The sequence below is a fragment of the Pholcus phalangioides genome, unplaced genomic scaffold (assembly GCF_987345545.1).
Source record: "Pholcus phalangioides strain wild (caught in Gottingen) unplaced genomic scaffold, Ppha-v1.0 ptg000022l_1, whole genome shotgun sequence".
Taxonomy (NCBI): domain Eukaryota; kingdom Metazoa; phylum Arthropoda; class Arachnida; order Araneae; family Pholcidae; genus Pholcus; species Pholcus phalangioides.
This window is the reverse complement of record NW_028301615.1, coordinates 11,373,840-11,389,466: the sequence shown is the minus strand read 5'-3', so window position 1 is coordinate 11,389,466 and position 15,627 is coordinate 11,373,840. Positions and strand designations below refer to the sequence as shown.

Here is a 15,627-nt window from a genome sequence, read left to right as displayed (position 1 = left end):
ACAACTAATGTAATTTATAAAACATCTCAATAGAAGAGGGCCAATTGGACCTAGAGTTAATAATTTATTATGAATAATAATAATAATATTAATTATGAATAATTAATTAAGAAATTATTTCTTAAATTAATTATAAATTTTGATCAGTTCTGATATAATATTTTTCACTGATTCTGAAAACAAACGTATACATCGAGGCGACGCCGGCAAGAAGAGAACCCAAACAACGAAAAGGAAACGATAGTCTCCTGGTACAAACGATAAGTTCGGTGGCGTGAGTAATTTTTTTTTCTCTCTCTCTCTCTCGGCGGTAAATATATGGAGTTCAGACAGTTTTGGTTTGAAGATTTTATTTTTTTGTGGTTGTTGCCAGTGTAACCGCAAATCGTGATCAGTGTGTTTCTTGTATTTTTACTGTCTTTTTGTTTGGTTTTTTTTTTCCCTTGCCTTTCGAAAAAAAAAAGAAGAAAAATGCGTGGGTGAGATCATTCGTTGTATGAAACTTTTTAATTTTTCAACAAATTCGGTAGATAGTAGGAATCCGATAGTGTTTTTGAATTTCGGTTCATTGAGTGACAGGAAAATGACTTTTCTGATGAAATACCGCAAAGAGGAACTGAAGATACTGGCCATTGAGCTTGGTGAGGCAGTGGCACCTGATGTCAAGGTAATGGAATTGAAAGATATCATTTTGGGTAATAAGGCATACGATGAGGAAATAGTTAGAGAACTATTAATTACTATAAGGCGCGAAAGAGTAGAGAAGGAGGAGATTCAGAGAGAGATTTATCAAAGAGAAAGAGAACTCCAATTTCGATTAGAAAGCGAGGAGCGTTTAGCCCTAGAAAAAATGCGTATTGGCATGGAAAATCAAAGTGGCTCAAACGAGTCTGGAAGTAAGGTTAAGACTTTAGATGATTTCGTGAAGGTAGTAAAGATGTTGACAGTTAAAGTCCCGTCTAAACCTGAGGGTTGGAGCTATTTTTTCACCAGTCTTGAGAAAGCTTTCGAGTATGAAAATGTACCTGAGGCGGCAAGGGCAAAAATTTTGATTTGCATGCTGGGGGAGAGAGCTGCTAATCTATTGACATGTTTGAGCAGTGACAAATATGATGATTATAAGGAGTTGAAATTAATTGTGTTGAGGGAGTATCAGCCCTCCCCGCAGACGTGTCTCGAAAACTTCCAAAAAGCGAGTCGGAACGAGGAAGAGACGTTCATGCAGTTTGCCACAAGGCTTACGTCGCAATGGGAACAATATATCAGGATGAGAGGAGCCACGGATTTCGAAAGTGTGAACTCATTGGTTGTAGCCGATAAGTTATTCCAGACACTGGACCGGGAGACAGCGTACCACATTGGAATCCGACAAAACGGGGAGTGGTTTAAACCTAGGGACCTTGGGAGAGAATGTGATATTTTTTTCGCATCGAGGGGAAGAGAAATGGCTTCGAGTCCGAGGGAAAAACGTCGAGGCAGTTGGAGTGACAGAGTTCATGGGCAGTTTCACGATAGACGGACAGAGAACAAACTCTTCGATGGGAGCAGTAAAGGAGCACAATACAGGGAGAGTTGGAGAAAACCCACTTGTTTTGAATGTAATTCAAAATTTCATTTCAGACGTAACTGTCCCATTCTGGAGAAGCGAAAATTTACTGAATTTGAAGGTGAAAAAAAAGCTAACATAAACCATATCCGAACTTTGGGAGAAGAGACAGACGAACACGAAAGGGTGGTGGTGGCAAAAGTCCGATCTTTTGGGGAAACAACTTCGGGAAAGTCTGTTCGAGAACACCTTAGCAAATTAGAAAGAATTCCAATAAGTATAAACGGGAAACTAGTTTATGCTCTCGTAGATTCTGGTAGTGAGATTACCGTAGTAAGACAGGATGTACTTCCTGAAATCCAAACAGAAGGGAGGCCGACTATTTTTATAAAAGGTATTTTCGGACCTGCGGTAAAATGCCCACTTTTAAGCATTCCTTTAGGAATGGCGGTTGGGGATAGATCAAACGTGATACACCAGGAGGTATTGTGTGCGATAGCCAAGAATTTGGTGGAAGACGTTTTGTTGCCACCAGACGTAAGAAATATGCTGTGTGTGGAAGAGGGGAATTCGCTCGACTCTCGAAAAATAGAAATAGAGGAGATTAACCCCAAGGCAGGGATGATGGAACCCACGAAAATGTCCGAGAATGATCAAGAAGGCAAGAGTTACGAGTTTTCCGAGGAAATTGATAATGAAGGGATGGATCAAGAAAGAAGCAATTTAGATGAAAAGGATAAAATGCTGTCATCGACAGATCAGTTCCTTCGGGAACAAAATTTGTGTACGGATTTACGTGGAGCATGGGATAACGCGAAAATTGGGAAAGCAAACTATTTTGTTGCTGGGGAACTTTTATGGCATCGAGATAAGATTCTGGGGGAAACTGTGATGCAGCTAGTTCTGCCCAAGGGCAGAAGAGATGAAGTATTGAAACTAGCGCATTCCTCAGTATTTGCAGGACACATGGGAAAAAGAAAAACAATCGAAAGAATACGGTACTCTTTCTTCTGGGACACTCTGAAGAAGGATGCCGAAAGGTACTGTGAGCTGTGTGAAGAATGTCAATTGACTAAACGAGTATTAACGAGGGAAAGAGCCCCAATAACTCCCGTAACAAGACCAGAATTGCCTTTCCAGGTGGTCAATGTTGACATAATCTGTCCAATAACCCCTAGTAGTTCTAAGGGGCATAAATACATTTTATGTCTGGTCGATCAACATACCAGGTGGGCGGAGGCTTTGCCACTCACTGGCATCTCTGCAAAAAGCACTTGTGAGGCATTATTAAGCATCTTTGCTAGAACGGGCATACCTAATGTCATAGCATCAGACAATGGTACTAACTTCAATGCGGAGTTGACTAAAGAATTCGAGAGAAGAATTGGAGCGTGCCCGAGATTTTCAACTCCTGGATACCCCCAATCAAATGGATTGGTTGAAAGATTCAATCAAACGTTGAAAAGGATGTTGAACCACATTATACACGCCGAAGGTAGGAAATGGCATTTGCAACTGCCATATGCTTTGTGGGCGTATCGGGAAATTCCTAATAATACTACGGGAGTCGCACCATTTCAACTTCTATATGGCAGACCTCCACAAGGCCCATTATGCATTTTGAAAAATACATGGACAGGTAAATATGACGGGTTGCAATTGAACACGAAACCGATATCGTTGTACCTACATGATATGAAATGTCGGTTGGAAAGAGCAGCGGAACAAGCAAATCTTACAGCTCAAGTACAACAAGATAGAATGGCGAAATATTATAACCTGAGGTCTTCGGTTAGATCATTCAAACAGGGGGACAAAGTCATAGTGTTAATACCAGACTCTAACAGCAAAATCTACGCTAGGTGGCAAGGTCCGGGTTTTATCAAGGAACAAAAGGGCCAGCACTCATTTCTAATTGAGATGGGGGATGGCAGTGTAAAACATGTACATGAAAACAAAATCAGGAAATTCTCCTCATGTGTAAATTCGGCCAGTATTATTTTCGAAGGGGATGAAGATTTTGGAAGAGTGGAGACATGCCCCACCCAAACTTCAAAGGCCACTGATTTTTTTAAAGGGGTAAATGATCTTAATATAGATTCACTTAATAAACGGCAATCAGCTGATTTGAAAAATCTCATTTTTAAGCATAGGATCTTGTTCACGAGACCAGTTCAACCAGCTAAGGTTGGCGAACACACGATTGAATTGGTACCCAATGCCACACGGAAAAAACCTCATTGTTACAAAATACCAATGGCATATCGCGCAGAGGTCGATAAACAAATTCAGGAGTTGTTAGACTGGAATCTTATTGAGATTTCAGAGGCAGAAATTGTATACCCTGTAGTATGTGTTGCAAAGAAAGACTCCTCCATTCGTATGTGTATTGACTATCGAGCACTGAATTCAGTGACTAAGGTCCCCGTCTTTCCGATGAAAGACATTCAGGAACTAATGTACGTGGCAGGAGGGGCGTGTTGGCTTACCAGCTTAGATTTATTGAAAGGATATTGGCAAATCAAAATGGACGAAAACTGTCGACATCTTACGGCTTTCGCGACTCACAATGGCGTATACCAATGGAAGACCATGCCGTTCGGGTTGGTCGGGGCCAGTGGTACGTTTCAAAAACAAATGAATCGGGTTCTCAGGGAACATCATGAATATGCTCAGGCTTACATAGACGATATAATAATATTTTCTAATACCTGGGAGGAACACCTTATGCATATATCTGCAGTGCTGAGAGAACTAGATAACTACGGTTTTTTCATACGTATGCAAAAATGTAACTTCGCAGCGAAAGAGATAAAATACTTGGGACATAGAATCGGGAACGGAAGACATGGGCCAGACGAGGAAAAAGTGTTGGCTATCAAAAACCTGAAGGCACCTGTTGATAAAAAACAAGTGCGCTCGGTGTTGGGGTTAATGGGGTTTTATCGTTCATATATTCCAAACTACGCGGCCCTGTCAGCGCCTTTGACTGACCTTACCAAGAAGGGATCTCCAAATAAAGTTTGTTGGGGAAAGATAGAGGAAGAATCTTTCCAGAAGTTAAAGGATGCATTATGCCGAGTAACTTATCTAGCTACACCACAGTTCAACAAAAATTTTCAGGTACATGCAGATGCATCATGCGTTGCGGTAGGAGGATGTCTCACACAGATGGATGCCGAGGGCCAGTACAAACCGATCGCTTTCGTGAGTCAAAAACTTAATGATACTCAGAGGAAATGGGCCACCATAGAAAAGGAAGCGTGGGCCATTCTTTTTGTTTTGAAGAAATTTGAAAAATGGGTAATCGGGACGAAAATCGAAATAATAACTGACCACAATCCACTGACTTATTTGCAAGATACAACACCCAAAAGCCCAAAATTGATGCGCTGGTCTCTGGCACTGCAAAGATGGAATTTTCAGATTGTACATAAAGCTGGTGCGTTAAATCAGGTACCAGATGCATTATCACGATTGTAGTATTTTTTTTTGTAATGTATGTGCGTATCTCGTATTCGGATATTAAATCTGAAGGATGTATTCCATATATATATTTTTTGATATTGCTATGTACATTTCGTACACGTGAGTTAATCATAGTATTGTACCCGGAACTTTCAAACAGACAGGAAACAGAATATATATATTTCATATATGTGAGTATTGTTGTGTATGTATGCAAATACATGGATATGTATATTTATACATATATGGTCATCTCTATTGTAGAACGTATTTTGGCTTAAATTTTAATTCTTGTTTTTTTTTTAGTTTTTTTTTTTTAACATGTATGTAAGTCTGAATTCCATGTGTGAATTTTTGTAAAGAGAGGGAAAGATTTATTAGAAACTCATGCTTATTGTGTTTTTAAGAGAAAACCAGCCTCTGCTAGGCAAGTTTCTCTCTTGGTGGGGGCGTGTGAGATGTGCTTCCTAAAGACACGAATGGCAGAAGTTGAAGCGAAGAGAACCCTCCTTGTTCTTTAAAATGGAATCGCCGAAATATCGGGACACCTGCCTTTGAGGGACAAAGGAGGACAGAAGAGAGACCTTGGACGATCAGTGGGTCTCGGGAGCTGCCTATGTGCAGACGTGAATGTGAGGCGTGTAGTTTGTAAAAATGATGGAGACCATTTGCGTTATTGAGTGATCAAATAAAGATCATGCAAAGTGGCAGATACGTGTGATGTTGATTATGTGAAAGGTTTTATTATTGTGAAAAAAAAAAGGAATTGAAGTTCACCCACCAATAAAGGTGAACCCAACACATTATACCCAATTTAAGAAATAATTTCGCAATAATTAATTATTAACTCTAGGTCCAATTGGCCCTCCTTCTATTGGGATGTTTTATAAATTACATGAGTTGGTGACCCGCGAGCTTTGTGAGAAGTTTCAATTTGGCTCACAGGGTCCGAAAGGTTGAGAGAGAGAGAGAGAGAGACCCCCCCACATACAACATACCCAATTTAATGATCTGTTACGGATAAATGTGATAATCCGGTTATTGTGCAAAATTACCTGTTATTGTGCAAAATTACCTGTTATTGTGCAAAATTACCTGTTATTATGCATAACTACCGCCCATTTTGGCTAGGTTGATAAATTTTGCGAATTTATCACATTAACCGGTGATTAAACTTCCATCCTCGTACATTGGTAAATATTGTATAATAAATCTTTCATAAACTTCTTTAATTTACCCGTTATTTCGCTCAAACAGTCTAGGATAGGGGTCTTCAACCTTTTGGACCCTGTGGGCCAAATTGAAACTTCTTACAAAGCTCGCTCACCACACAACTAATGTAATTTATAAAACATCTCAATAGAAGAGGGCCAATTGGACCTAGAGTTAATAATTTATTATGAATAATAATAATAATATTAATTATGAATAATTAATTAAGAAATTATTTCTTAAATTAATTATAAATTTTGATCAGTTCTGATATAATATTTTTCACTGATTCTGAAAAGTTTTAATCAATTGCTGATTAAATTAATTAATTTTTCTTCTAAGTTAATTTTAGTTCAAAATCACATTAAATGATTCTGCAATTATTTATTTTGGTAATTCTGGAATTATTTTTTCTTCTCAACATATCATGAAATCATTTGTTTCAATAATTATGAATTATTCTTTTATTGTTAGTGAAATAATTTCTTACGAAATTATTATTAATTAATGTAATTAATAATTAATAATAATAATAATTATTATTATTATATAATTAATAATTATAATTAACTCTTAATATAATTTTCGTAAGAAATTATTTCTCTCATTGACATAAATTCTTCTTTTCACTAATTCTTAAATTATTTGTTTCAAAATTTGTAAAATTATTGCTTTCAGTAATTTTTAATTCTAATCAATTCTGGAATTATTTTTTTGATTAGTTCTGAATTATCATCAATGTGTTAGGGAATCGTTATTTTTTTCATTTGTTCTATAATTAATCCTTTTGTGAATGTTTTCAACCATTTTCTGAAAATGAGTGGTGGGCAATAACGAAAGCTCCGAAGGCCAAATGTGTCCTGCGGGCCACGCGTTGAACAACTCTGGTTTAGAATGATAAGTTCGATCGGTGATATTTATTATGTTTAAAAAATGTTGTTAATTGTAAAAAACTAACATTACAAGAGGGATAATAAGTGTTATACGCGTTTTTATCCTTATAACCAGGGCCCTGATGTTGATGAAATTCGCATTTCGTTTGCCTTTTTCAATACTTTTTCACTTTCACGGCATTTTTCAGGTTTTAGGATATTTTTCACTTTTAAGAATTTTTTCAAAATAAAAGTTGACTAAAATTTTTTTGTTAATTACTTGTATCTTCCTTTATAGGTGACAAATAAAGTTTAGAATCTATTTCAGGTAAATTTAGTATTTAATGAAAATTCAAGAAGTGGTCACACTTAACCAAACATTAAATGAAAGTGAATTCAAGAAATTCTGATCCTATATGGGATATTGAGAGAGAGGAGTTTTCATTATATAAAATGGAACTGGTATATAGTAGTGAATTGCATGTACTTCAGAGGGAATTTTGAAATCTGCAAATTCATTTGAATGGTTTTGATCTGTAAGAATGCTGTGCATGCAGTAAGACTTCGTGAGCTTTGTTTTGCCTTAGGAATATTGAAGAACTGATGACGTAAATAAGATTAATATTCGGCATTTTGTTTCCATCATTCAGTCCTTACAGAAAACTAAATGCCTTATTAATATTATCAATAAAGTTGGTGTGTGCTATAAGTGGGGTAGGCCAGTTTGTTATCGTGAAATTCGAAAAAGTAAAGCTAAAAACAGCAGAATTACTGCCTGCAGAAAATTTTTTGCTGTCTTTACGGGAACGTCTTAAAAACGAGAAAGTTTTGAAATTGAAGAGAAATTACCCCGTGAGAGTAGATAAGATACCCCCCCCCCCCTTATCTTCCATATATCCTCAATAGCATCTGTTGATGTTGGAAGAAGTTTATCTCGTCTTTCAGAAATTTCTGTTTTGTCTCGTAGATACCCACTCATAAATTGCTTATTTGAAAAATTCCATTGGCAGTTTTTGATGAAATCTAATGTTGAGAATGAATGTGTGATTTTTCAATAGATACTATTAGAATTTTTCTTTTACTTTCCGTCAATAATAATGATCGATTCAGTTTCTAAAAAAATTTATTTTCTTATTTTAATAGCATTTTTGCCATTTTTAGGGAATTTTTCTTGCAGTTTTTAAGGCATTTTTTCGAGTTTTTGGGCCCTTTTTCAGGGTTTTTTAGGTCAACAACAACCAGGCCTTGCTTATAGCACTTATTTTAATTTAATTTTTACGGCAAAATATGTGTAGTGCACCCATCACGTACGGGAGAAACTCATAAGTGATTGAATTTGAGCGATATTTCCGCATGATTTCTTATATTTATCCCACTTACTAACTTCAATCGAGAATTATGCATAATCACCGGTAAAAGTGATAAATGTAGGAAAATTTATCAAACTTTACATACACGATTGGTAATTGTGCATAATAACCGGTATTTATGCATAATTACCTATTCATCACAATTACCGGAACAGATCTATAAAAAATCTAATAATCACATCAATGACTAAAAGAATTTTATGATGGTGAACATAAGACATTAAGTTGAAATGAAACATAATATAATGCACATTAAGCACTGGTGGAATTGTATTTGATATTTTTTGATTTGTCATGCTCTCACACATGACAAAAATTCCCAAAAACTGTCCATTTTTACGTAAAATGGACAAGTTTTGACTCTTCATTTGCATACGTTGTTCTGCACATGAGAATGGCTGAGATTTTCTTCATCCGAAGCTAAAATGCTGCATATGAAGTGAATCAACTGGTTTCACTCTTTAGTCGAACTTGTGTAGAAAGTAACGAGTAACGAGAAGAAAAGTAAGAAGTGAAGAATGACGAGCACACTGTAGCTGAAGACGTGCAAAGTGTCGCTGCAAAAGACAGTCGTCTCTTCTGATGTGGATTCCGTGATGTTTAGGAGCTTTCTTAGATCTTCTTCGCTCTTGGTATTTGTCTTGTTGCATTCTTGGTCGAGCGGGGACTGCGTGAACAAAATCGTAGACCCTACACATCGGGGGGAAAATAAAAGTCATGAATGAATCACAGATTCGGGAATACGGATTTACCTGGCTGTTATGCCGTAGCCTTCTATTTCTTTCTGACGTTTCACCCGCAGCTATCTATGCGTCGCGGGCATCTTCAGAGGCGAGTCTGATACTATCAAGTTCCGACGAGATGCCCTTCTAATCAACTTTTCCGGCTTCACTTGCTTTTGATTGTTGTGATAAGAAGAGCACCTCGTCGGCACTCGGTAGTAACAGACCATTACCTACTACAGATACATGTATCTAGGATGTATCTTGGAGGTAACGACCAAAATCACCTCTGAAGATGACCGCCACACAACTGCCGGCGAAACGTCGTGAAGAAATAGAAGACCACGTCCTAAAACAGCCAGGTAACTTCTTATTCTTAAATGGGTGCCGGCCAAGCAAGCCTACACCAACGAATCAGAGATTCGTTTATTTAATCAACCGCAGTAGGTCAATTATTGCGCACATATGACTAGAGGTGACCATGTGACACATATTTCCCTAGACTTTCCCGTATTATGGCCCATCCCGACTTTTTTGTTTTTTTGTGAAATGTCCCAATTTTTCCCAAGGATTTTCAACGAAGCTGTTAATCCACCGTTATCCACTGTGGATAGCAGTCATCCAAGGAGGTCGTTTCGTCTCCTTGCTTGTCGAAAACTACACTGATGATGTTCACCGCAGTAGTGGACGGAACGCCTGCTTCAAAGACGCACGGCTCTACTGTTGTTGGAAACTTAGTTCATTTTTGATATCATATTTGGTGATAATTGGTATTTACGGAATACCGTATTTGGGATCCCAATTTCTTGTATTTTTCTCGAGAAAACATGGTCTGCCATAAATATTACGTATTACATATAAAATGAATACAAGCTTTGAAGTAGCGCAATGAAATAAATTACATGTTGATAAATACAAAAATCAACATTAATATTTATCAATCACTTGTAAAGCTAAATTTTTTCTCATTTAAAGAGTTGTTATCTATCTTCCGTAAAACAAAAACAGATGGCACCTCTCAAAAATACTATTCAGAAGTGAAGTACAAGTACAGTCCCGGATGCTTAATGTGATCAAATCGGGGGCTTGGCATTTCTCATAACAATAACAGAATGATAGCTATATCCGAAAAAAATCCTGTTTGCAAGTACGGTGATCATATATCTCGTTTGGTTGGACGGGGCGTGGCAAACCTGTATTGGTAAAACGGGACAACTCTGTTTTTCCTTCCCACATTATTGGTTACAAAATGTGTTCAATAGCATTCAATTTTTTTCGCATTTTCGTTCTAAAGCGGGACTTTTTCCCCCTTTAAGATAAAACCCACACATTTTTTTTAATACTAAGCTATTGTGAGGCGTTAGAATGGAACTGTCTAACGTATATCACACGAATTTCGATACCTTTTTGAATATACAATACGTTTCATAAATCCCTTGAGAAATTCTTTCGGGGAAAATAAATTTGAATCTGGGCAACTGAAAGAAAACTGATCAGGAACTGAAGGAAATAACTTTTTTCATGCATTTTCTTTCACTATAGGAAAGCCATTGCGAAAGCAACTTTACGTGTACATGGATCACAGCGAATAACACAGACCGATTACAACATTAAGTAAGAAAATGTTTGTAAACCGGCTGGGGGGGGGGGGGGCGGGAGAGAAACACCTTCTAGCCTCCTACATAGCCTTGCAGCTTGATAAAGATAACTTTACAGGGGGGAAATGAGTTACGCAAAAAACTTTCGACGGAAGAAAAAAATTGATAACATTATCCGAAGTGTCGATATTCAAAAACGAATGTTTATCCATGTGGCTCGTTCCGTTCTTTGCAAAAGTAATAACATTACCAGAATAATGACATTATCAGTGATTCTAATAGGTGGCGTGTGTCGACTGTATATGAAATATTCGTATAAATTATTTTCAGTAAAACCTTAAATATACGGCACCATTTTATTGGATGAAATATTTGAGGATATGACGCAGAGTATCGAAAAATTTGCATACCTGCGATGACGAGAATGAACATTACGACGGCACTTATTCCGTAGATCACTTTGAGAGGACCCGCTATTTTGGGATCACCGGACGAAGTGCACACGCAAAAAGTCAGAAGCAGTAGAGTTATGAGAAGACAAAAGAATACAGACCCCGTGATCACAAGGTACTGAGCTACTGCCGATACTGTACTGCAATAATCCCAGCAAGCAGCTCCTAAAAAAAAAGTACATAAAAAATCTCGTGCATGTACATATTTGGTCGAACATTTAATAGGAAAGTTTTTAAACATCAGTTTGCTTTAGATAACGCACCAAATACAGGAATGGTGAATGCGGAGGTTTGTGTGATTACATACTAAACCGAGACGGGAAAAAAACTGAAAAATGTAGTCTGTCATATTGTGTTTTTCGATTACACTGTATGCTGCTCTGATTGGGTCACTTTCTGTTTTTATGACTAAACAGTGGCAGCCCTAGATTTTGCGAGGCCTCAAACATTATTTTGAGGCTCTGAAAACCACAATGGACGTTAATTGCTGTTATTGAGCGCATTGGCTGCAAATGATACTGCATATTTTTGTACTACTTGCTAAGTACTAAATCACGCATGCACCTCATACACCTTAGAGAAATTTCTTACGAATCGGTGAATGAAAGATTGTGCTGTTATGTTATGTGTTCGAGCGGTGATGTCACCTGTCTTCCAAAATTCACAAGCAACACGTCCACGGGTCTGCCTATTATATGTGAATTTTTAATGTTGTTGACCTGATTGCTCTCTATGAAGAGAATCGCTGCATGGGTGGCGTCTACATGGGCTCGCTCGCCCTGGTTTTGTTTTGCAAAATTGCCATGCCGTGTTACTCTATCTCTTTCTTTTCTTCTTTTCCCTTCCCCCTGCTCACGCGCAACGCGGTTCCGTTCGCAGCCTTGGCTGTACAAAATCAAAGAGACGCAACGCAAGCTCCTCCCGTGAATCCATCGTCGGCGGAGGCTCCGAAGTTTAGCGTTCGTCTAGTGTGCGTTGCTTGGCTTGCGATGAAACATTTTGTGACAGTCGTACACATGGATGGGAAATTCTAGTAAACCACTTAAGGACATCGCATAACACGCGCGTGTAGATGCGCCCTTAATTATACTTTTTTTATACTTTTATTACCAGACACGCCCCGCTCATACTGCATCACCTGAACGCCAAAAACGGTGGGGGGGGGGGGGGAGGGCACAGGTAAAATAGAACAGGGTAGGAGATAGAAAATTTAGACGAGGGTAGCGGGGGAATTCAGAAAAAGACATTTATTTCGATCCTGAAATTTACAGTATATCAAGGTGACACGGACTTATTGGGTAGGGGTTAGAGATTATTATCGAAATCACCAGAGAGCAAATATCCTCTTGGGCACCTCGAAAAGGTTGGGGGAAAGGGAAATCTCATGCGTATCGTAACAAAGAAAGTTCGAACTTTCGACACCCACAAGAAGTTAAAAGTATTATTCAGTAGTATGGGGGCGCAGTGGTAAGATGTTCATCGTATACCGTCTTCATACTGTCAAAGGTCCATGGGTTTGAATCCGGACAAGAACATCCGAAACAACAAGTTCTTTAATACGATTATTCGTATTATCAAACCCAAAAGGTAATCCATTTCTAACAAGTTCTTTACCTATCGAGCCTGGTCTTCACCGATAGATGGCACATTCATTTCTACCCAATTCCACTGGCTGGAAATTACCGCATGGCGATATATGACAGGAGTTGGTGTGCGGTATAAAGTAGTATGGTGTAAGATTTGTGAAGGAAAATTTCTTTTATTTTTACATCTATACGAGGCTTCCCAAAATGCGATGCCTTTTCTCTTTTTATGCAGGGTGCGGCTTAAATTAAACGATATTTTTAGGAAAACAAAAACATTTAGCACTATTGCAAAGTATTAATGAACTGTGCAAAAAATTTAAGATTATTAAGACTGTATAATCTAATATAAGATTAAATAGTTATTAACATTAAAATTTGAGAATATTAAACACGAAATCATAACAAAAAAAAACTTCGCTTTGAATATTTCAACTTACCTATGCTGATCATAGCCAAAGAAGAAACCAAGATACCTGCGATGGTGAAGGGAAAATAAAAATCATTACGTTTGGGGAAGAGAAAAAAAAGATTCATAAGGACACTTCATAAGGAGTTTTACTCCTTATTTCTGCGACGTGTTTTTTAATTGTCATAGTGAAAAGTAATAATTAATGTTAACTTTCTTTTACAGCTTTCGCTATAACGAATGCGATGATTTACTCTTCTGGGATATTAACACTTGAATGCGTAGCTTTGAATGCGCGTGCAAAGGGTTCTTTGAACGTTCATTATATACTGCAACGTGTTTGCAGATAAAAATTCAGAATTGCCTTTGCACATGAGGTGAGATCATATTCCTTCCATTTTAAATTTTGAATTTGCTGGCAATTAATGACAATAAATCTTTGTTTGTTGCAAAGTATGTGTGACCCTGATTTCACTAACCTTTTTGAAAAATGTTTTGTTTAATTTTTTTCTTTTTTTTTTACTTTGAAGTTTGCAATTCGAATTTTTTTCTTACGATGAAAAAAATATTATAGCACCCTATACGAAGGTTTTCTAACAACTGGCTGTTGCGAAGATATATTTTGGAAAGAGTTTCTCTTATGGCTTTGTAATAATGAAGAGCTTACCGACAACGACTATAGTGAACCAGATGAAACTTCCCATGGTCGCCATTTCTTTCCGATCGACCGTAAAGTTTCTCAGGTGTCGGTGAAAAATTTGAATTGCCACTGACTACTAAAAACCATTGTTGCCAAATGCAGCTGAGTGAGAAGAATTGTAAAACAGAAAAATAAATGCGTTTTGCAGAATAAAACATGTGTTAATACAATATTCAATAAACAATAATGTTATGCATTGTGCGAGTGCAATTTGACATGCTGATCGATGTATAGAAATATTAAATAAAATAAATTACTTTGAATTCCACGATCTTTCCAGAAATCATCGCCTTGATTCGGTCATCATTCATCGATGAAGAAATGTCAACGAACAACATGTGAACAAAACTTGACGCGAGAAAAATTGCAGTAGCGCATGCTGTAAGGTATCGTATGTGCAGAAGGTAGTTTACCTTCTAACGTGTTTGTTGTATGTGCAGATTGGTCTAGTCCTGGTTGAATAGCAAATGCTTAACCGAAGGAAGACGAGGGGGAAAAGAATATGGGCATTATCGTTGACATTTCTTTGCCTTCTTCACAATAGAGATAAGATAAAACATTCTCCATAACAACATCAAGTAGTTTTTTGTCTGATACCGAAATGTTAGAAAATCCCATTGAACATCACATACAGAACCCGTGCGAAGGGTACGACCTCACTTGACAAAAAAAAAACCTTATTATGAGTAGAGAGTCCTATAAAACGCGCAAACAAACATTAACACTTATCTATTCCCATTTATTCTAAACCCTCGTCTTATGGAACCAATCGCAAATGTGCCATGCAGTCGTACAGTTAGTTACATGCAGCCCTTCAACACACAATACTTAAAATAACATAGAAATTCATAAATTTTCTAATTTCACTTCAAAATATGGAAGGCGGGTGGCAGCACTAACATAACATGAAACAAGCCCAACTCTGACAAAGGCGACCTTGAAATCCGTAGCGGACTCATTGCAAGCAGGGTTGCCGCTACTAGTGATGGCTTGGAAATCGTTTAAAAAGTGAGGGTTGCCGCACCTATATAGCCACTAGATATAGTTATTCTTATTTCAGTCGCCGCAACGCTTGTTATCTGAACAAAGGTCGCCAAAGAAAGGTGGTTATTTGTCAGCTCGGTTTTGGCGTTAAGCGATAATACTGACGTCACACTTTGCACACTAATGACGAATGATGAGTTGACCTGGGGTTTACAGTGGCTATAACTCTGCCAACATATGTATATACGTTTGAGCCACGCGTGTGTACACACACTACATGTTTCTACATCCACCAAATCCGTTAAAAATTCCCAAGAGGAATGTTTATGGTTCGCTATGGAATGCTGCATGAATTGTTCACCACGGGTTTCCAACTGGTGCTCCGCGATAGATTTTTGGGGGTTCCACATGATTAAACGCCACGGAACCCCTTAAAGATCCCGGAACCCTGAGAACTTTCAAAGAAGAAAACTTTCTTGTTGCTAGTACTCGCAAAGCTGTTCTTTATTTTGAAGTTTAATGAGATAATGTGGTTTAAAAAAATCCAGACCACTAGAATGACTAACATGGAGAGTGTGCAAGCATGTGAGTGATTAAAACAATGGGCAAGTATGTGAGGGACTAAAGAATGACCTGGTGAGCGAGGGGCGAAAACAGGGACCTAGAAGGGTGTAAAAGTATGTGAACGACCGAAAGAGTGGCATGAACACA

The 15,627-nt window shown here is 37.7% G+C and overlaps 2 protein-coding genes across 2 annotated transcripts; one reads left to right on the top strand and one right to left on the bottom strand.

Annotated features, from left to right (window-relative positions):
• The first annotated feature begins 583 nt into the window (after positions 1 to 583).
• LOC149069462 (uncharacterized) lies at positions 584 to 5,029 on the top strand. The gene has a single exon (XM_089250065.1). The coding sequence runs from the start codon at positions 584 to 586 to the stop codon at positions 5,027 to 5,029; it is 4,446 nt and encodes a 1,481-aa protein (XP_089106191.1).
• A 3,619-nt stretch (positions 5,030 to 8,648) lies between these two features.
• Positions 8,649 to 14,431, bottom strand: LOC149069461 (uncharacterized). The gene is made up of 5 exons (XM_089250011.1): positions 14,190 to 14,431; positions 13,900 to 14,034; positions 13,264 to 13,299; positions 11,199 to 11,405; positions 8,649 to 9,158 (listed from the first exon to the last, which is right to left on the bottom strand). Exons 2-5 carry the CDS (start codon positions 13,943 to 13,945, stop codon positions 8,923 to 8,925), a joined length of 525 nt encoding a protein of 174 aa, XP_089106137.1. The 5' UTR covers positions 13,946 to 14,034; positions 14,190 to 14,431; the 3' UTR covers positions 8,649 to 8,922.
• Between the last annotated feature and the right edge of the window lie 1,196 nt (positions 14,432 to 15,627).